Source organism: Pterocles gutturalis, unplaced genomic scaffold, assembly GCF_000699245.1.
Source record: "Pterocles gutturalis isolate BGI_N339 unplaced genomic scaffold, ASM69924v1 scaffold28729, whole genome shotgun sequence".
Lineage (NCBI taxonomy): Eukaryota > Metazoa > Chordata > Aves > Pterocliformes > Pteroclidae > Pterocles > Pterocles gutturalis.
This window is the reverse complement of record NW_010131521.1, coordinates 1-22,758: the sequence shown is the minus strand read 5'-3', so window position 1 is coordinate 22,758 and position 22,758 is coordinate 1. Positions and strand designations below refer to the sequence as shown.

Below are 22,758 nucleotides of genomic sequence, written 5' to 3'. Positions count from 1 at the left end.
AAAGGGGCGCTGCCAGCCGGCCCCGCCACCCCCGGGGGCTGCTGCTGCCCGCGGTGCTGCTGCTGCTTTGGATTTACTGAAGGATGGGCGGATGCTTTATGAGTGTCACGTATACAACAAAATATCTGTGAAGCACGTAGGGCAGTGTTGGGTGGTTTTTTTTTTTTTTTGGATTGTAAACAAATATCCAGTACTCCGCATCCTTCTAAAAAGCCTGCTTAAATCCAGCCAAAAGGAACAGCTGCCACACTCGCTCCCGAGGGATGGTAACATCATTTATTCTTAGTTTACCTATACAGTGACGACATTTGGCTAGAAAAATGGCTGTATCAGAGTAAGAGATATTAAAACAACTACAAACTGTCAATAAATACATTTAAAACATTCTGTATGCTGATGTAGAAACACCCTACGCTCTTTTGGTTACTTACCCAGTACAATATTATTGAACAGTTTTTTGGTGTTTTTCATGCAACATCAAAATTCTTCCTGACAGTTCCTGCTACACAATGTTTTTTCTTTATTAGGAATGGGGTGAAATTTAAAATCCTGCTTACAAGTAGTAAAAATTACTGAAAATTTTAACGTTTCAATTGTTGTAATAAAAAGAAACAATTTCAAGAAGGTTGTATTTTAAAAAATTATTTTTCTCAACTAATTCTTTATAAAACAGGCAGTATTTAAAAATGGATGTTTCCATCACCCAGGATGAATCATTTGTGCTTCAAAATTTTAAAAGGAATATTCGTGGCAAAAAACGTAAACCCTGGTGGTAGGAAAGGAGAGATTGCAGTACGGACTGGCTAAAACCAAACATGCTTTCTAAATCTGTCCAGGAACTCACTAAACACTTATCCATGTCACTATGCCATCACCTACTCTAACAATTACAAATGGAGTTCTAATAATACTTAGCTCTTCTCATGCTCAAAATTCTTCACAAACATTTAAATAATCCTAACACTTCTGCAAGTATTATTATCCCCATTTTACATTTGGGGTGGTAGAGGCAGAGAGGGCTGGGAATTTGCCAGGATACAGACCATATCCTTTCCATCTTGCCTCCCTCGATTGTCCAAGTTCTTTATCGCTTTCTGTATTTTACACTCAATGTACTGGAGGGTCCCAGAAAACATGGGTGGTACACTTCTGTCCATTATTAGGGGTTATTATGTAAGTTGTGCCACTTTGAAAGTTACATGACAAATATTAAAGTAGTAATCAACATGAACTCCACGTCCGAGGCTCAGGATTGATGACCTAGAATGCCACACCATTTTCAAACCAAGCTTGCTTTTTCTGTAACAAAGTGTTAGGGACATGACAGACATTCTGTCTGTTGTACAGCCAAAATGAGCCTTAAAGTCAGTCATGGCGGTACAAAAGAATAAAATCCGTCCCTCACCATCTGTCCTTGGGAACACAGAAAGCCCCTACAGTGGCCCAGTGCATACTGACATCATACAACAAAAAGGACATCTAGATCAAAACAAAGATTTGAGATGTGCTAACCCACTATGAGGTACAGATAACTAAGGTCTCTTCCCCCTGCCCACAAATTCGAAAACATTTTTGTGTCTGAATTATGTCCTAGAAACCCTGTAGGAAAACAAATGCCTAGCAATGAGACAGTATTTTGCCTTCATCTTAGTGTCAATCCCCAAACCGTATTATTTCCGTTGATATCAACATCCCGCACTGAAAGGGCACTTTTGATTTTGTCACATTTGCCCTCTTTAATTTTCTACCTTATGCCTTGCGGTCTGTGCCCCGTTTTGATTTTTCTCTTGCCTACTTTACTCTTACTCCAAACCCAGCTTGGTTTCTTGCTGCCTCTTGCCAAGCTCCAGGTTTGCTCTGCCAGTGGCCTGCAGGAGCCATGGATAACGTTGTGGTGTTTCACTACCTGATCTGTGAGAGATGAGACACAAAATTCTGTCACTTGTAATAACAAAATGACCGAGTGTGCAAAATTACATCCCTCTTACAGGCACCCAAAAGGCTTTAAAAAGGCACGTGTGTTTTTTGTCACTTGTTCCTCAGTGCCTCATCTCGGTGGTTTTAGTGCATCTCCAATAAACCTTGTACAATGCACACTTTCCCTTGCAGTATGGAAGGAACTTGTAATAAAAATTAAGATCTTCAGATGTACTTCATCGTCAGCAGTTGTCGCTCAGTGGCTATCTCACCCTTTAACAAACACTAGAGCTGCACTACCTGTGAGAACTGGGTTCTTACAGCAGCCTCACTCCCTCATCCATTTTCTCCCTTCTCTCCCAAACATCCAAATTTCTAGCAGAGGGGAACAGTGCATGTTACAAAGGCTTTTCCCCAAGCAGATATCCAAAGCTCTTCCTGCCTTTTGTAGAGCTGGTAGACCAGAAAACATCTCTTTTGCACAGATGTTGGAGCACAAGTACAGGAATTTTGCTCCACTTCTTCCAGCAGCGCAGCCACGAGCTGTCAGGCTGGCCATGTCCTGAGAGGTGAGAAGCACCCGCAGCTTCTTTAGACTTCGGATGGGGACTGTGGATGTGTACCATCAATGGAAATCAGTCCCAAGGCACTAGGCAGGAACAGAAAGGTCATAACAAAGCTATTGTGACCTGGGGGTACTCTATACAGCTGGAACCACTCTAGAAAAGTAAGAGGCATTGGCATTTTCCTCTGGGCTTCCTAGACAAAACCAATTAAAACCAAAAAAAAAAAAGAGATCCAAGATCCCAGGCAAATATCTTCCCTGCCTGATGAAGCCACTCTCCCTGCTTCAAAAATCCAGGAGATGGAGGGATCAAGATACATTGATTCAAACATGCTAATTGGAAATGTTTCCATTTCAGACAGGTGAAATGCACTTGCACGCTTGGGCATGGCTTCAGTTCTGCGTGAAGGATGGGAGCCCACAGGCCTGCCTGGGCTCCAGGGGACTTACTGGAGGAGTTCCACCTCCAAGCGCCAGTCTGGTGATGAGAGCCAAGCATTTCCCCCAGCCTGGACTGAGCCAAGTCTAGATGGAATGCATGTTCATATCAAACTGGACTTCTAGCTGCCTTAAAAACGCAGTCTTGAAAAAAAAGGTTAAAAAAAGAAAGGCTGATGCTTTGGCAATTCATTATCTGTTATGCAGTCCAAAAGCCTCGAAACATTATCAGTAGCTTCACTAGTGGCAAGTCACTATTGCATGGCTGGTAGTCACCAAGAAAGCGCTTCTTAATGGTTAAAGCAGTCACATTGATCGGGCACACTTTTCACAATTCCTCCAGATCGGTTAAATCCACAACCACTTTCAAAAACAGAGTGTCATCTTTGATGTAGGTGTTCTTTGTGTTCTCCAGGACTGTGTGCGGCACGAAGCGTGGACATCCAGAGGCAATATTCATTTCTCCGTCCGGCCTTTTGAAACTGCTGCTATTGGGGTCAGCTCTAAAGACTTCCACGATGTGATTTTTCTTCCCACTTTGGTCCAAAAGCATAAGTGTAACTTTTTGCTTGAAAGGCCACAGTAGCAGCGAGTCAAACTCCCCTCTCATCACGACGAAGTAGAGAGAGACGTGTGTCCCCTTTCCTGAGCCATCCCCGTTCAGGTAGGCTCTGGCGCATAACCTGTACCCGCAGCGGCTGGTGTAAAAGGGCTGGCTGAATATGGAGAGGACACGGCCTTCCACCGCTTCTTTTTTCTTCATCTTGTAGTCCGTGATTTTCCAGATTAATTTCCCATTGTAGCACGTGCCTTCCAAAAGCTTAAATCGTTCTTCATTTTTATTGAGCTGTGCTTTGTGAATGTTGATCTGGAGATCGTGTTTGCTGGACTGACCTTCCAAAACAACTGGAGGAAAAAAAAAGAGACACACACTTGGTAAAATAAATCTCTCAGAGCACTGGATACAAAGAACAATCAAACTTGAGCTGGAAAAACTGAACTAACAGCCTGTACTCAGGCTTGAGTAACTAGTGTCACTACACTTGTTAACTTTTTAAAATTGTAATTGCAGCTGGTAGTCGAATAAGGAAAACCAGTAACTACAAGCCAGCTCTACTACCCGACTGTGGATAGTACCACTGCCTCCATCGCAATGCACCAGCCTGGCCAAGCCCAGCACTCTGGCCTCAGAGCGCCACAGGAATTTGGGAGACATCGTGGAGCAGAGGAGTGCAGGAGGATGCAGCACACACCACCATGGCTTGGTCAGAGAGAGTGAGAAGACGAAAGCCCTTTCAGGCCAATAGCTGCAACTGACTGTAGCACCAGAGCCTCTACTTAGCCATCAGTATATCAGCAAAAACCCCACACCTCTGCAGAAAATAAACAGAAGTCCCAACATACCCAAGCGCTGATCGTACGTCTCCATCAGGGCAATCTTCTGTTTTACATTTTCAATTGTGTCAAACAGGGGTCGCAAGTCTAATTTGCTTTGTTGCTGGTTTGCCATCTGTATGAGCTGTTTCACCTGTGACTCCAGGCGCGCAGACTTATCCAGGTGACTGGCCAGAGCCTTCCCAGTTCATGCCATTGGAAGAGGGTGGAAATGGAGACAACAGACATTCATAAACCATTTAATTTGAAATAAGATAAAGAAGCCTTTAAAATATCATCAATATCAACTATATGGTGCATTTGAAAGTACTCTGCTGGCTCAGGAACCTATCCAAATGCTCCTTCACAATTATATCAGCATTTACTAACTGAGAAGCCACCCCTTATTCAGATCCATTTGCACTGCATCACTTAATTCAACTGATTATTCAAATTTACACTGCATATTTGCCATGGGGATCTGGCCATGAGGATTTATACAGTGCTTTTTGCCCAGATCAGATACGCAAACTTTTTTAGTGGTTAAAATGAAAAGAAAATACTGTATTGTAAAAAACCAAGAAGGGCTTGTGAAGTGTCTGGGAGACAGTATTTGTTATTGCCCTGCTATTAATAACAATTCCGTGACTGGAAAAAAACACATTTAAGAATACAAGAAAGTAATTGGCCAAAAAAAAAAAAGTCTCACCTGCGTGCTTACCATCAAGTTGCTATTTTTACCAAACAGTTGGGTAAACTGTCTGAATTCTTTCTCACACTTTTGAATGGCCTCTGCTAGCTGCTGGATTTTAATCTCTTTACATTCCAGGCTCTTATACAGGTCAGATATCTACAGATGGAAAAAACAGTAAAAATGCTAAGGCACACCAAAATATACAGCGATCAAATTAGAATGTATGTGACTATATAGGAGAAAGTGGAAAAGTTTGCAATGCAAAGCCTCTAACCGAGCTAGATATAGCACTACTTAACTCACAATTTGTGGATAAGCACTTGCAAGTACTCAACACAAGGTACTCATATTCTTTAACAGATCATATTCTTTAATAGACTCATGTCTCTCATCCCCATCATGATGATCCATTTGCCTCTATAGGGGGATAATACATACTCACATGCACACATGCGTGTGTGTTTCTGCACGTATGTGTATACTTTTTTTTTTCTCTACTGAGGTTTAACCAGTAAAAGAGATGAGTCAGAGAGAGTACTAACTCCAAAACCAATTTGTAACATTTTGGGGCACTTCTTTTAGCATAAACAAGCAGAAGAGTAAGTCAACCATGAGTGTGGATGCATTCACGTTAGCAGGATTGGGCACACACCCAGCATCACCTGCTGGGAGCCGCTGCAGAAATGATCGCGAGTGGAAAAGTGCTCGCAACTGGCTCTGCGTCACTCGGTGCTGCCTTTCCAGAGGGGGTGACATGGGCATCTAAAGGCTCCTTTTCGGAGCAATCTGACTGGCCACTGAAACTTTAAAACACTCTATCTCCAAACCTCATATCCACTGTAGGCAGAGACCAAAAGCAAATGAGGTGAGTGATGGCAACGAGCCTCCCACTGTGCTTGGCGGAGAATATACGTGCCTGAGCACAGAGAGGTTTCCATCTAATTGACTGACTTCACTAGAAGAGCTTATGCAGACTTCTGAGGTGTGCAAAGACAATGAAAACAGTCTTTTAAAATGTAGCTGAGCTAAGCCAGGCAACAAATGCAGGATCTCGTATTATCCTCCAACCAGCCAAGAACCGCTGAAGAGGGTTTGTTAAATATGACTGACCTGTTCTTCCAACTGCGAGTTCTTGTCTAAAATCTGCAGCATGTGTTCCCTCAGGGCACCATTTTCATGTTCGGCAAGTTTCCCTCTTTTAACCTTAGTGAGATAGAGGGGGAAGTGAAAGAATAAAATAATGAGATACGCAGATTTTTGAAGCCGTTAGTAAAAAATTTATTGACGCAAGCATTTAAAATGTCTCCCCTGTGCTTTGAAAGTGAGGGAATGGCAGTCCTGATTCTCTAATACAGCATCTTAGCCAATACTAGAAATGGTTGTGAAATAAAAAAAATTGATTGTTTTGATTAATTATGCTGATTGGTTTGTGAGACAAATTCCAGTCCCAGTACAAACAAGATCTGTAGAACCGTACCTTTACAAGACAGCCGTACTGCTTATACGGGCAGTCCACTTCTGCCTCAGGACACACAGCGTGGTGCTTTTCAATCTGCATGTATTAACAAAGAAACTTGCAATGAAATTAATATTAAATAACTTGCCACATGGATAAAATCTGAATGCCTGCATAAAGGGTGAATAAAGGCCAATGTCATGAAACTATTGATGACGTAAAGAGGAAAATGAGTATTCAGAGTCAAGAAGCAAGCCAGACATTTTCCCGATACTGCAAAAGGCCAGTGCTCTGCAGTGACCCAATACTTCACTTGTAAGATGGGACATATATCCCTTTTAGGACCAAACAAAGAAAATACTTAGAGCAATGAAGTTTTATTGGCATGAGCAAATGTGGTCTGCAACATAACTTTCAGTTTTCATAAATGTATGTGATCTGATGAATATATGAAAAAATAATAGTACCTCCTTTTTCAGAATTACTTGTGAACAGTTTTGGAGGCAAGGCACAGGATAATCAGGACAGTCATTTTTCTCATGATTCTGCGGAAAAAAGAATCAAAACAAGACAATGATTCGCATTTTTGTGAAGCAGTATATGTACAGGAAGCTATGCAACAAGCAATCCCAAACATACACGTGCAAGCCCCATATCACATAGTTGCTCATAAGAGAGCAACAGTAATTGGTATTACTTAGAGCACATTTATTGTACTTTTCCATCGACTACTCGGCCAAATTTTGTTTCAGTTGTTGTTAAGCATTCCATTGCAAAGCTGGAAACCTTTCACTCAGCAACATAAAGAGGACACATGAGCCATGGATTCCCAGGGAATGCTTTATAATCTTACCTTTATGTTTATTAACACCACATATTTATTACAGTACTGACACATTTCTTCTCGAAATTTACAGTGCTGGCTCAAATGTTCTTTCAAGTCTTTCCGAAGAATCTGATCACAACATCCATCATTGGTGCATTGCACACTTTCAAACAAACACTGCTGAAGATGCTCCTGCAACGTGCAACAGCCAGTTAAACCCCAAAGTATTTCATCACATCTCCAATTGCCCGACAGACCCACAGAAACATTCGGCAGTTTGGTAACAAACAAAACCCCATATATTCTTTCCTCCATAAACTTTCTCCTTTTCCAACCTCAAAACTAAAGTGAACATGAAAATTTGGAGAGTCCTTTTTATGACGTCCATTTTTCATTCAATCGACATACCAAAAAAAGGCCCAAATGGTCAGTACGGCTTGGCAAGATTTCTTGAACCAACCATCACATGGTGCCTAAGCATACAGAAGGTATGTATAGACACTATGGATATACTAAAGCTACATAAAGCAAATGGTTCTTATTAAACAAATAATCTAAGGCAAAGCTGGAATAAGCTTACAGACATAATACTTTGAGCTTAACATTTGTTACTTACAGCGTATAGCTAAACCATTATCTACTTACATCACAATGCTACGATAACTCAGAAGTTTGAAGACAATAACTGGAATTTAGCTTATAATAAATACACAGAGTTTGCATGAAAATCAAAAGTTTCAAAATTTGATCAAACTAACCTGATAACGTCCCAGAATTATTTTTGAATTGCAGTCAGGAATGTTTTTGCAGAACACCTGCAAGTTGAGAACTTCTCTTTTACAGCAGTTGTCTTTGAATACCTGTAAAGGAAGCAAACCAACCCTCCTATGCAGACACATAAGTTACGAAGAATATAAACAAGCAAACCATCACAACAAATCTTATAAGCACACAAGCGTAGACTCCATAATTGTATGGTTCTTGATAATTCATATTGAAAATGTATACTAAAAATATAAATTAAAACATAGATGAATTTTCTAATAAGCATAGGGGCTTTTCCACATATAGTTATTCCACAGATACTGACCCATCCCACAGCCAGCAGGAGTGGTAGCTCAGCAGCTACAAAACCACTGCCAGAGCCTGCCTGCGTCTGGAAGAAAGCAGCTGGAGCTAACGGGCCCCAAAGGCCAAACCAGCTCTGTGCATGCAGCTCCAGTATTCAAGAGCACAGCATGCCTTTGGGATGGAGACAATGCTGAAATACCCCTTCTACAGACTCTGAGAAGCAGCACCGTTCCCAGTTGTGTATGCAGAAGCAAATTAAGCCCCTAGAGCAAACTTTCAGCCTTATTTAGAGATCTTCCTGTAAGCAGCATTATCAAGCTGCTCACTGTTGCACTACTGCCATCAAAATTTGCACAAAGTAAAAAATCACGTGGAAAGTCTGATTACAATTTCCTATCAGCAACAGGAGAGAGAGGAAGGAGACATTTGATTTCACTGGAAAGTTCATTCTGGCAGGACCAAGTATGTAGCATATTTTCAAGCTGTGGCATATGAACAAGGACAAACAAATCCATTTGTTTATCCAAAAAATAATCGGCAGCTTGCAAAATAAGAAGCATGAGTTTGTCTTTTCCTCTAAAAAGTTACCAGAAAGTGAATTACATCTGTAGGGTTAAGGATATAACATAGAAATAGTTAAGGCAGCAAATTATAACCAAATCAAAACAAAGACAATAAAATAAAAATGGTCCCCCAGCAAGATGAGGCATTAAAAAGTAAGTCAGCAAACTCTGCACAAAAAAAAAAAAAAACAAAAAAAAGAAAAAAAAAAGTGAGGACTAGAGAAGATTCAAAACTTTTAAACTTTGTGAAACTCTTTGACACTACTAGAAACACAGAGGACTAAAATGAAATTACTTCAGAACATGAGGTATAAAATGAAGCTTTAGCTATACACCCATATTTCCTTTCTGGGAGAGTATCACCGAATACACTGCTTCCCTTAGCATCATTTTGGAGTCAAAAACTGCTCAGCCCCCGAGGACTAACAGACTGAGCCACCTTGTTCTCAGCTGTCTTGTTTTTCCCATGCAGATGCTAACGGCTGAAGCAAAACTGCAGCCACTTACCTCGTGCATTTTTATTGTTTCTTTGTCGACAGGACAGGTGGGTACTGCATTCAACTCTCTAGATCAAAAGAAGAGTCATGTTAACCCACAGAACACTTGATTTGTTTTATGAAGTTGGGCTATGCTGGAGTATGACTCTGGCAGCAGTCAGTCCTAGATACCATAAAAACCAAAAAAGTGCTTCACAAACATGGCAACTACACAGCCAAATTCTGCTCACAGCTGTAATCTGTGACAGTGAATATGGAACAGAAAGCAGAGTTTGTCCTAAGAGTGTTTATAAGATGGTTTTTAATTAAGAGGACTCTGTCACTCTCTGTCCATCCGCTGCTTGCAAATGTCATATCTGAAAAAATCCCATCGCATGCATGAGCCCCAGCCTTTGCCTAGCGCAAGCAGCACGCTCCTTGCTACGCCAGTAGAAGATCTAAGGGCTCCTGTATTAAAAGGCTTCCAGAAGTCCTACAATAAAGGATGGGAAAACACTTGTTGAGGCAGTGCAAAAGGGAGGCAACCCAGAGAGAGAAAGCAGCAAACACAAAGCATGTAACATTCATAAAAAGGTAAATGGCAACATCCATCCACATAATCAGGCTTCTCTGCAGCCTTCCCAGGCCAAATCCTGCCCTCAGGTACACCAAACAGTACGTAACGTATTTCCAGATGTGTCTGTGGGGTAAACTCATTTGTACCTGCAGGTGAATCCCAAGCAGATGGATGCCAGCAGCCTGGTGATCTGGCTGTAGCATTGGGTAATACTAACATCAGTTTTATAACTCTACCAAAATAAAAGAAATCACACAGAAGCAAGTGAAAACAGCTAACTCTAACCACCAGTGCCAATCTGTGAGGCATTAATGCAACAAATTCACCTGAACAGCACAATACCAGACAGACAGAGACAGCATCTCACTCAGCAGTGCTTAAGCTTACATCAAAAATTTCTTTATGCTGACTTCCCTGCAGTCGCCAAAGTATTCCTCACCAGCATCGGCTATGGTCTTTAAAGACACTTTTAAAACACCGAGCTTGCTGTCATCGAGTTCAATTAAGTCTTTCCATTGACTCCTTCAGCTTTTTATCAGGTCAGTACTATTACCATGGCAGTCACTGGCGATTTATAGGAGGCGCTGACTTCTTTTTAGGAAGGGGAGGTAGGGAGCTTGGGGATGCAGAAGGAGTTTGCACTGACCTCAAAGAAAAGATGCACTGCTGGCAAAACCGGTGCCCGCATCCCGTCTGGTGGGGATTGCGAAGGACAAGGTGGCAATAGGCACACTTGTACCGGTCTTCCAAGGTTTCGACAAACTTGTAGTCGGCGTCAGGCTCAAAGTCCAGCGAGACGGCGCTGGCAGAGTTCTGGCGTGTGAAGATGCCCGAGAGACCAGCGGGTTCGTCACAGGCCATGGGACCTGCACTGGGAACCAGACACAGGAAGAATCCCTTCAGAGATTCACCGGCAGTCACTCCACCTTGGCTACCGCTTGCAACAGGCTGCCACTTGCGGAAGAGTTCTCATCTGCAGCAGAGCGTGAGAGATTTTGGAGGGAAATGCAGTGCCAACTATGGAAGAACAACAGAATGCTCACACAACCACAAGAGGATGGTTACAAGACAAGCTCTGAAGCACACTTCTTTGGAAAAGAGTTTCTGAAAATTATTCTCCAGAATAGAGATTTTTATGTTTTTTTAAAAAAAATTTTCTTGCAGCGGCTCTTATTCTCAAAAAAACGACAAGAGTCACAGACACAGCTGGAGAAAGCAGAGGAAGGAATGTCTGCCAGGAAAGTCTACGCTTAACGCAGAGTCCACCCACATGAATTCATGAATTCATTGCACTGGTTGAAGCAAGAGACAGCTTTGTAGTTTACAGCAAGGAGTATACAAAAAAAGGCAGCAAGGGGATTTTTACCTTCAGTTTAGGTGTTACAGGACTCAAAGCCTCTTAACTTGACATCTGTCTTTTCCCAGTTGATCAGCCATTTATAGCAGTAAACTCTAATCCTATTTTTTCAAAGTTTTACTTAATTATGTGAAAGTTCTTGGCTATATTAAACCCACCTGAAAGAAACAGTGGGGGAAAAAAAAAAAGGAAAAAAAAGAAAAATTGCAATCAGAAGAGTGACATAAGTTTTTCTCTCAACCTACTGAAGCTCATACACAGCACGGAATACAATCTTAGTTTTCTAACAGGAAAAAATCAGCAACATTTGTTTCCAGCCCCAAGCCACAAACCTTGAGATTTGCCACTGGTCCCTCAATCTTGCAGTACTTTTTTTGCAAGTAACTTTTTTTGTAGGTTTGCATTCAGAAGGCATTTTTTCCTTACAGGATGTGTACAAAAGCACAACACACCTGAGCTCTCAGATCATTTCACAGGGGAACTTCTCAATTTTATAGCTGTGCCATGGGATGCTATTTCTCCTCTGTGTTTATCACCCTCCCTGTCAGTCACCCGAGTCACTCTTACTGGCATCAGCACCTCTCCGAGAGCTCTGACTCAGCTCCTGTAAGGTCACCAAGGGTATCTGCTGCTTTCATAGGGAAGCAGAGCCAACACATCACCATTAATAACCTCATGCTGGCATTAAAGCGTATGCCAAGTACGGCTGTACTGCCTCCCTGTGCAATGGATCCCTGTCCCAGGACAGCAGAGATTAGGACTGTGCTATGCAGAGCTCCAGCGCTGCCACAGACCTCCTGGCCTTCAGAAAGCAACATCCATTTTCCATGATACTTTAAAATCCCGTACTGGGCAAGGAAATCCTGCCAACAGGTAACGTACTTGATTCAAAATCAAGCCAAAGCATAAAGACTTACTATTCCAAATGGAGTTTGCAAATGACCCTATTCAGTCCCTCCAAACAAACAGCCTTCTGCTTCAAACCAGAAATGATTGTCCATGTCACTCCTTTCATTTTTAAACAGCTGACCTTTTCTCCCCAGAAAATGGGGTTCCTGGTACTCTGATGCTTAATAAGGAACAATGCTATTTTCCTCACATCAACCAGAGATGCCCAAATGCAGCCCGAGGGATTCCCAGCCTCACCCTGGGGCTGCCTTGGTAGCAGACAGCAGCAGCAGAGCGTGCCTGCGGCTTCAAAGGCAGGAGAAGGAGAGCTGCCACCGTCCACTTCCACAGCATAGGCTACCTACAGGACGAATTTCCTACAAACTCATTCTGTCATTGGGCAGTGAGAACCTCGAAACACATTTCCTTCTTCTCTCTTATTAGTGCTCTCTCCCATTTACATGGCATCCAATTTCCTACCCTCCAGGACTTCTGTCATTTGATGGCATGGTTTAGCAAATTAATGCCGCACTATGTAAAAACACGTACAAAAATAATAAAAAAAAAAAATCTGTGTTTCACCCATTTTTGCCTTTAAAGATCTACCTTAACTCCTGAAGTACTCCCAGCTGGGTTGAACAATGTACAAATGCTTTAGGCAACAAAATCATGGCATGCATTAATAAGAAAGTCACCCACCCAAAATCCCATCCAGAAATGCCTTCGGAGCTCTCACCACTAATTAAATCGCCCACATTCATTCCCATCTCTTTCTGCAAGGAGCACTCTGCTGTGGTGCAATGTTTTCCAACTCTCTTGCTGACATGAGAACCTTCATCTCCTCAAACACCTTCATGACGCACCCAACCCAGATCCCACGCCTGAAAAAGGAGACTCTCAGCAGCTCCACGAGAGCAGCTCCTCTGCCTCAGCCTGGCTCAGGAGCACGTTGCAGAGCTGAGGGCACCTCAGGGCTCAGGAAAGAGCACTTCAGGTGCTGGGCGAGCCTGCCTGCTCGGAGGGCAGAACGGCAACCTCTGCGTGCCCAGACGACCAGGGACGTTTGCACTGCTGCCAGCCTTGCAGAGGGTTTGCTGCGGGGTTTGCAGCTGTTCTGATGGAGGAAACGGCTGCCCCAGGAGAGGGCCTGTGGACGGCGATGCTTCACCCCAGCTGGAGAGGTGCCCATGTGAATCAGATGGGAGACAGGCTCCGAGGAGCCAAGACAAGGCAGCCCTGCGCCAGACCTACTGCCGGCCAGTGCTGGGCAGGATGCCATCCAGACTATCGCAGGTGGCATGTAATCCCCATCCCAGCACCCACTGCTGACTCAGGGCGGATTGCAGAAGCTCTTCTTCCACTTTGGGCTTCCAGCGCCTGCACCCGTGCTCTCTGAACTGAAACCAAAGGGAAAAGGTCAGGGGAAAAAGTGCTTTTTTGTGACAGCGAGAGCACGCCAATGGTTCACTGAATCAATTTCCTGCTTACGCCAATGCCTGGCCTGCGTAGGAGAGGAGGTACGCTTTCACTTCTGCCTGTTCACAGCTAAGAGCAACGGGAAGGCGCCCTTTCTTTGTGTACACTGCAATTTTTCAGCACACGTGTGAACTGTAATGCTGTTTTACAATATCAGAGAGCGGAAGGCTCATGCTGCATAACGATGCTCTTGTGGCAGATGCCCAACACGTGCAGCAAAGGGATTTTCATTGCAACTCCACTGCAACAGCACACACACACACAAAAACCACCAATCTATGGACACTGAAAATCTACACATCAAAAAAATGGATTTCCATATACTGAAATAAACATAATTAATTCTGACCGCATATAGAAAGTAGTGTGAATCACTAGAAGCTAAGCCTGAGTCCTATAAACAGCAACCAGAGAGGGTGAGCTCAATGGCAGCGCAGTACAAAGAGCTCTCAGCTGTGCCTTGCTGCCACTTCAGCATCCCAGCCCTGCCGGCACTAACAGCAGCACGTGCAAAACACTTCTGGAACAACTCTTTACATAATGGTGTTGTACACAGATGTTCTAACCTCACTGGAAATAATCCAAGGGGGAGAATTTTCATAACAAAAAAACCAAACAAACTTTCTTTAATGTGGGCTATCCTGTTTTAACTACCACCCCACCAAACTGCGCCCAAACATTTTCCATTAAAATGCTCCTCACTTAGTATATCTTACTGTTTAGAAACTGAGCAAGACATGAGCAGATCATGACAATAAGGAGAAAAATCAGCATGGGCATAACTTACTATAATATAAAATTACATTAACATTTTTAAAGCCATGTCCAAACCGTTCCCCCCTGGCACCGTTGCTGCCGATCCACGTCACCAGCGTGTGTGCAGTGGTGTGCAGCACTGATATCACACTGAAATATTGCGGACAGATTAACTTTTTTAGCCATGAAAACATACTTACTGCACACAGAGGAAACCATCCCTACAGCGCGGTTGCTCTTTTTAAAGAGAAGATGTTTTTCCTGTTTACTCTGGCACGAAGCCATGCCCCCCCAAAAGGTCAGCAGGTTACCCACGAGCTATGGGTGCACCACTACGGTGGGCGCCACCACCCAAACCCCTGTGATGGCAGACCCGAGGCACAGGCACTGAACACCACCACATGTCTGTTAGACTGAGAAGGGCCAATATGTGAGTTGTTATCACAGATTTTGTTGTCACGCATGGACAAGAAGACAGGATCCTTGGTCTTGCTGCTCCGCAAACAGGAGCTGAGAGCATGGCTTCTGTCACTGTGCGAGGGAGGGTAACGCCCAGCTGCCCTCCGGGACTGGGGCATTGCTCAGTAAAAATCACTGTGATCGCTTCCTTACTTGTCACACTTCCATGGGATACGTACAACAGGGCATAGAAAAAAACCTACACAGCTCTGTTCCTATACACCTTCCTCTAACTCAGCTCTATTGCTTTGCCCTAAGGCACTTGGCAGGGACAAGGCTTGGAAGATCCCCTGTCCCTCCCTCTGAGAATTGTCTACCTTTTATGGTACATCAAAACTGGAAGCATGTCTTAGTCATGGTGGGGAAAGTTTTGTCAAATTTAGAGGTCTAAGATCAATTCACTTCCTTGGGAGGTGACAGGCAGAAATATGCTGGAGGGGAACATACCTTGCATTAAAATGATGCTCTCCAAGCTGCTTTATAAACTAGGTAGATTAGCTGCCTCCAGTATTTCTGAATTAAAATAACAAAGTTATATGATTTACTACTAATATAAGGTCCTCCACAAAACCACTGCATTTTGGGTACAAGAAATATATGTCCCAACTCTTAATATACAGAGGGGAACAAGTAAAAGAGTCTGCTACAGAATGACTGAAAATATCCATACACTTTGAATTATGTACTTAAGATATAGCGGATTATATGGAGTCATGTGAAAACTGAAGATGGTGACAGCTGACACCACTGAGGGATCATCCCTGTCCTTTCCACCCCATGAAGTGTTACAGCATTTTGACTGTTGACAGCAAAACGCATTTGCAGAGTCCCCTTGGGGAAGAAGGACCCCGGCTGCATCATTTGTGCCCCTCCCAGCCTGGAGGCTGTGGAGGGAAAGGATCCCCTGTTGCACCAACACAGCCCCACCGCTGGTACTCAGGGCTCGCTCCTACTTCACCTGGCAGCAAGTCAGCCTCAGGAGCTGTCCTGCTGTCGTCCTAATTGCTTAAAAACTGCGGTGCAGTGACCAGTTGGTACCCAGGAGAGAATATTTCTCTCATGCCCCACAGGGATGTTGCTGCAGAGGGCAGCAGAACAAATTTTTATTTTCTATGCAGACAATATTATCCAGTTCAAATTCTAGTACTACCTTATTCTCAAAGCACGGTAAAACCTTACTAAGCAAGCATCAATTTGCTAACCTCCATATGCAAATTTTCACTAAGCAGATGGTAGGGTTTCCTTTGCATAGAGTTACAGTCAAGCGTCACAATAAATCCCCGTAAGACTAGACTTCATTGTTTTTTTAAGGCAGATAGCATCTAATTTTTTTTTTTTTAAATGCAATCATTCAACTAACGAAGTGTGTCTGGTGCTGAAGTAGCTTTGATTTTACAGCCAGCTTGCTTATTTGCTACATTACTCTTTTCCCTGGATCTCCTAATCATTAATTAATTTTGCATTATCAAGAAATCTCTCTATGTCTAACCAACACAATATTGTCACAATAATATGGAAAACTTTTGCCTTAAAATAATCCCATTCACAACTGGAAAATAACTTTGTTCCCATCACTTCTGTAGCAATACCTGTATGTTTTACCACCTACCTGAGCACCAACAGAAATTTCAGTAAGAAGGCACCAGCACTCACCCCTACAACACCCTGGCACCGCTTTGCCAGTTCAGTGGCTGAGCTCTGTTCCCGAGATGTTCCGGGGTCTGCAGCCTTCCCCCAGCGCAGCCCCATGCCGCCCACACCCCCACGTGCCACGGCTCACCCCTGAAGAGCCCTTCAGAGGCAAGAAACAATTACAGCAAGGTTAGGCTCCTGCCAGCATTAACAACACATGGTTTGGTAAAGCTGTACCTGAAAACTGGAGCTGGTCCTCAATGGGGAGAAAATAGAGAGAGAGCGAGAAAGAGAGTGCAGCAGCGTAAGCTTTGTGGTTAAAACAACAGTAGGAGCATTTTAAAACAGCAAGGGAGTGGAAATCCCCCAGCGTAGCTTTGAAAAGATCACATCTAAAAATGTTTTAAAAGTGTTAGGACAAAAGGCAAGCCATTGAAAACTATTTGCCCTTACTGCACTGAAGCAGGGACTGCAGATTTTACCATCTGGAGCAACACAAGGTAACCACGAGCTTTTCTTACAGTTTTTGTCCAAGATACAGAGGAGTTTTCACCTTTCATAAAAGTGGTGAGTCATGGGACCAAAGAAAAAATACATGGGCAGCAGGAAACACATAAGGACACAAGGAAAACCCAGGTCCAGCGCTGTGAATCCCTCCACGGTAGCCCTGGTGAGCCCGGGTGGATCCCCTCATCGCAGGAAGCAAAGGGACAGCTCATGGAGGAAACGGCACCAGCCCGGTCACAGAGCAATGACACCAACTCACGCTGCAGGCTGCATGGGCATTTCACGTTTAAACCAGAACTCGCCAACTGAGATAAAGTCCATTTTAAGAAAACAAATGTTTATATCTGGGTTTGTAATAATTTAAGTGTCTGTAAACCCTAATGATTTTGTAGCCTGAACTTAATTGTGCACACAGGATTCCTGGCAGCATTCATCTCCCCTGACTCTGCATCAGCCTCCTTCCCCAGAACAAAATGTGCTGCCCTGGTGGCAGTGCCCTCCATCTCTAACCCCACTTTTTTCCTTATTTTCCTCTGCTCCCTCCCCTGGCTTTCTAGTATCTTTCCCCCCCCTTAAAGCAAGGTATCTTATTTTCTATAAAAGCAATAATTTTTAAGTCTCCTGATATTTAAAACACTAGTTTTCCAAAGAAAGTTTCTATATGCTATCTGTTAGTAAATGCAACACATCCCCTCTTTAGCCTTTTCCCTTTCACTGAGCTTGCTCCCAGAGCATTTCTAACCTATTTCAATTTCCTTCTCCCCTCCCAGGAGGCATCTCAACTTACTGCATGCTTTCCTGAACCTTCCCTGAAACTCTGGAACAGACAAAGTCATCCCTGAAGTCAGTCGCAAAGGAAAGGCATCGATTCGAAGACATGCTGCTTCTTCATGGGATCAATTAAATTGATCCAAGTTGTATGTCTAGACGCAGCCTAAGCTCACTCCTACAGCCAAGCTTCTTAAACCAGAAGATATTCTTTTGTCCTTGCCATGAACTGACGTCCTCAGGGTGCCTCCTGGCCAAGCTGTTGACTACACACCACCTCTGCACAGGCTGCCATCAGAACAGCAGAACAGCTCGTATGTGGGCTTTCCTTGAACTGGCAGCTCTGGAGGAAGGACGGATCCGTCCGGTTTCGTCGGGAGGAGGCAGCGCTGCAGAAAGCGTGGTGCTCTGCCAGCGCAGCTCCAGGAAGCACCATCTGCTTCTGGGAAGCTTTGGGGAAAACCCCAAATGGAGAAGTTGAGTAGGAGCAGGATCTTAATTTTAAACAATTTCACTCAGCAGTTGAGTAGAGAGCAATAGGCCGGTGTTATTGCTCATGGGCAGCCCTGATCTCCAGCACCCACCGCAGTGCTGAAACCCTGATCAATTTCAGGCTCAAGGGGATGAAGGGGAGTGAAATGACAGACAGCCTTTAGGAAACAGAATGTAGGAAGAGAGAGAGACGCAAGAACATAAAGAAACAAAAGTTACGGAAAAGAGGCAACAATAAGGGATGGAGAGCAAGACAACTAATGGGTTTTAATTTTTTTTCTTTTAGTGTATTGGAGCCAAAGCCAAGTCCTCACTTTTCCTAACAAGTAATAGGCCACTACACCTTTCGCAGAACTAGGTCTCTGGGGCTTTTAAGTTTACATCTCCTTCCCTGCCCCAAGGGGACATGGTATCCAGGACTTCAGTTGCTTTGACCATTTAGTCCGTTTGGCCATGAACACCTCCACAAGGCATAGGAGAATCTTGGTTTTAATTTTCTGCACCCCTGGCACTTTGACTTAGTCTTAATGCAGAACTTAATCAGTGTGTATACAGAAACCAATGAATCAACTCCACGGTTATTCATCCGAATTACTAGGATGAACTCAGATGTTGCTAAGGCTGGCCACCCCCTTCTTCTGACGTGTTCCCTTGTTCCAGGGGTAAACGGTTCCCCCCTGCTGCGGCCTCAGGAATTCCTGAGTTCTGCGGATTTTGCCCTAAGGCACACAGGTATTTGATGACAAATGGACACACATTTTTCTAGTCATAGTCCTCACTGAAAAGGTAACTGCTAACATCAAAACCCAAATGCTATCAAGGACTCCATGAACATGCTGATGGGAAAGCAGTGACAGTAAAGCTTGTCACCATTTTCTTTTCCTAAAAAAAAAAACAGGGGAAAGGGTGTGTTCTTAAGATGTCCTTCCCATGACATCAAACAGGACAGGATGGAGATTTACTGAGGTATGATCTGGGAGTGGTGCTTTCACGTGGCCCCTTCTCTAAACACGATCTGCTGTCACAAGCTGTGCTGCTGCCCGTCCCCGCACGCTGCCGCAGCCCAGCAGCAGTGCAGCTGCACAGAGCCAGCCCCACCACTGCCACCAGCCCGGATGTGTGCCGGGAGCAAGGCGCAGGGACCTGCCATGGGGGGCAAAGGCAGAACTGCCCCTTTTGGTATGAGGTGAGATGCTAAACACACCGTGGGAAGCATCCAACCCCAGTTTTAGCTGTATTGCTCCCAGCAGCAAACAATGTCGCTGTTTCTAGTGACCTTGAGGTGCATCTCAGGCATCACCAAGGTCCACACTCATAATTCCTCAGTAAAAAACAGCCAGGACACAAGGTTTAATGTCAATGCAGTAAGACAGACAAATGGACAAGGTTTTTTTAATTTATAGATAGTGCCCAGTAGCCTTCCATAATATGTTTCATTGAACATGTGATCTGGCAACTGTTTGTACCTGCTGTCTCTAAGGCAATATTAAGAAATGAAACCCTTGATTTTGGTTTCTTCCATAGTTAGTAAGCGCCACATTCCAGTTCCAAGCGCACGGATATAGTGGATGAGACTGAAAATGGCATGACTTGGCGTAGGTCTGACCATTGCGTGTCTCACAGCGACTACTTTAGGAGAAACTGCTTTGCAGAGTGTTCCTCTACTTGAGGTTTGGTTAGTCACTAGGAGGCTTCGCGTAATAACAATAATAACGATAATAATAATAATAAACCTTTCACATTTCAATATTATCTTCTGCAAAATAAGCACACAGCAACATACTTACCCTTAGAGAATCCCAGTATGCAAATGTCAGTATATTACACACAAAAACTTGCCTTATCAGCCCCCCCCCCAGAGACAAACACACTCAGCTACAGAGCACTCGGGCAGTCCCGTAGCAAAACCGCGGTGGTTTAGGGTGCAGACAGTTTCTCACACACTTGTTTATTTGTTGCAAGACCAAGCTGGGGAGACTAGGGAAATTTTTGCAACACTTTTATTAACAATACGCATGACTCAAGTTTCCTCAACTTCCCGAGCCCAGCCACACACCGGGGCAAAGAGCTTAGCGAAGAGGCCAGCTGCTTTCCTGGGCTGGGGGAGAGGGGGGAACAACCGCACAGTGCAGCGCAAACCGGGGCAGATATGGGACTGACAACTAGCAGTATGAATATTAACTCTTCACAGTCATTCACCAAGAAACTCGGACAGAAAGGACCGAAAAGCAAAAGAAGAGGAACACCTCTCCATAGCCAGCTATTTATTGATGACAAATAACGTCTACTTATGTAAAACCAAAGGGTCAAAGAATTGAAGAAGACTTAAAGCTGGGACACAAATAAAGCCCAGAAGATCAAGCACCCTACAAATCTGCAGCTGCCCATTGAAGGGATCTGGCAAGTGACCCACACAATACACGGCACAGAACAAATAGCTCCTGGCCTGGCCTGTAGCTTTGACAGCTGACTGAAAACTATGCTCATGTCTTAGGGAAACTGATCAGGGAGCCTGTGGGGTGAAATAAAGAGCTGTCTGGTTTCTGCTCTTTGCAGTCACTTGAAATGCCTTTTGTCAAAGTCTCCAACAGCAGTTTTCCAGCTTTAAAATCCTGTCCCCTCCTGGATGTCATTCCTCATCCTCTCTAAACTCCACAGTTACTCACACGCCCTCCACAGTTTCTGCAAGCACCACAAGCTTTTTTTTCTTCTTTCCTGATTTTACTCTAAATGTTATCTTACCTCTTCAGCCAAAGTTTCCTGCCAGCTACTCACAGACATGCCCCATCGCTGCAGACCATCTTCCTGCAGAGGCCGAACCCTTGGCCTCTGCCCTGGTATCTGGGCTGTGGATGGCTACCAGCCCGGGGGCAGCCCCCTGCCTCCGCCTTCCCCAACAGCCCTTCCTCTGCACAGCCCCACAGCGTTCCCAGCGTCCCATATCCAGCTTAGGTCCATAACCTCCATCTCTCTCTCAGGCTTGAAGCGTTAGATCTTCACAATGGGTCACCAACTTCTGCTTCATATCTCTCCATGATAAAGTATTTCCTGTTTACTTACACAAATAAAACTCTTGTCCATCGTCATCATCATCCTCTGGTTTTCCAAACACTCATTTCTCTTTGAATGCAATCTTTTACGTATTTAGCCACCCAGAGTTCTGCCACAGGGATCATTTTTCTAAGCCACAGCCGTAACCACATCACCTCTCTGTCCGTCTCTCCACTTCCCTGCTGCACCAAAACCTCTGGACTTTCAAAGCCTATTCTAGTCTCCCTCCACTTGCCCCTGCATCCCCTCCAGTGATTTAAAAGGGCTGGTTTCATCTCTGGCCAAATGATGATATCAAGCTCCACCGCCTCCTTGTTACGTATTTGAACGAGCGCATACTGGGAGGCTAGATTTTTTGGAGGGATATTAGCAGGCTGTTCCACTGCAAATCTCTTCTGTAGAATCTCCTTTGCCAAGCAGCTGGGAACAACTGGCTTCTGACTTTCACACGGGAGGCTCGGACTGTCTCCTGTTGCTTTTGCACCCAGGCATGTCCCTCCCTCCTGACTTGAACAACAAACCTCCTCCAGCCCAGGGCTGTGGGTTTGCCCTCTGCTTGCACAGCTCCCAGCACACCGGGTCCTCACCCACAGCAAACACTTCTCCACGGGACAGAAATATAAAAGATAATCAAGGCTAACAGCAAAGGAAGTTACTCTGGGTGGTTCTAGGCTGAGCGTAACACACAACCACTACGGCTCGCACTGAGATCAAAAGCAACAATGCGATGCAGCCCTCAGATGAAACAAGATGAAGTGCAATACCAGCCAGGCTGGTGTTCCTGCAAGAGAGCATCCCAGGGTGCCTCAGCCTTACGCTCATCGTTAAACCTGCGTGCTCTGCGTAGAATCAGCTGGGGTGGTTTAAAAATACGACTGTGTTACCGCTGCCAGCCTGGAGAGATGCCTGACCTGAATACACCCAGCTATTTTTAGCACATGGTTGCACTCCTTTCAGCCACCCTGTATTTATAAAACGGAAGCTATGAGGAAAGTTGTTCTTGGCTGGCACCAGGAAGGCGCAGACAAGCTAACAATAGGCAAAGCAACCCACCAAGTGCAACGACAGGAGCTCTCCATTTTTCCTTCTAAATCTAAGAGTGTTGAAAGGATCTGTTCAAAGCCTGCAGCCTCAGCCCACTGCCAGAGCGCTGCTAACCAGGGAAAATCAGAGCGCTGCTGGGTCTCCCGGGGGTCTCCCTGCACACACTCAGAGGGGAGATTCCCCCCGCCCCCAGCTGCATTCAACCGACCCCAGCGGGGATACTTGTTCCATTTCCCTGCAATTTAAAAACACCAGAGCCCCTGCAAAGGCGTTCACCCGCGCAGCCCCTGCTTCTTTTTTCGCCCCCTCTCAGCTTCCCAGACCTCAGCTCTGCCAAGCTCCGCGGCGTGCCCCGGCCCCGTGCTCCCCCC

The 22,758-nt window shown here is 44.5% G+C and overlaps 1 protein-coding gene across 1 annotated transcript; it reads right to left on the bottom strand.

Annotated features, from left to right (window-relative positions):
- Positions 1 to 3,034: 3,034 nt before the first annotated feature.
- On the bottom strand, positions 3,035 to 10,818 carry TRAF5 (TNF receptor-associated factor 5). Its single transcript, XM_010080654.1, has 10 exons — positions 10,604 to 10,818; positions 9,412 to 9,469; positions 8,029 to 8,130; positions 7,298 to 7,462; positions 6,912 to 6,989; positions 6,466 to 6,540; positions 6,099 to 6,191; positions 5,004 to 5,144; positions 4,325 to 4,493; positions 3,035 to 3,826 (listed from the first exon to the last, which is right to left on the bottom strand). Exons 1-10 carry the CDS (start codon positions 10,816 to 10,818, stop codon positions 3,249 to 3,251), a joined length of 1,674 nt encoding a protein of 557 aa, XP_010078956.1. The 3' UTR covers positions 3,035 to 3,248.
- Between the last annotated feature and the right edge of the window lie 11,940 nt (positions 10,819 to 22,758).

What these genes read in the sequence shown, in the direction of transcription:
- TRAF5 (XM_010080654.1), bottom strand. Translation starts at nt 10,818, where the DNA reads ATGGCCTGTGACGAACCCGCTGGTCTCTCGGGCATCTTCACACGCCAG. An exon ending in ACTCGCAGTTGGAAGAACAG is followed by an intron (nt 5,145 to 6,098) that starts GTCAGTCATATT and finishes TTCCATCTGTAG; the next exon opens with ATATCTGACCTGTATAAGAG. An exon ending in GACGTACGATCAGCGCTTGG is followed by an intron (nt 3,827 to 4,324) that starts GTATGTTGGGAC and finishes TTTTTCCTCCAG; the next exon opens with TTGTTTTGGAAGGTCAGTCC.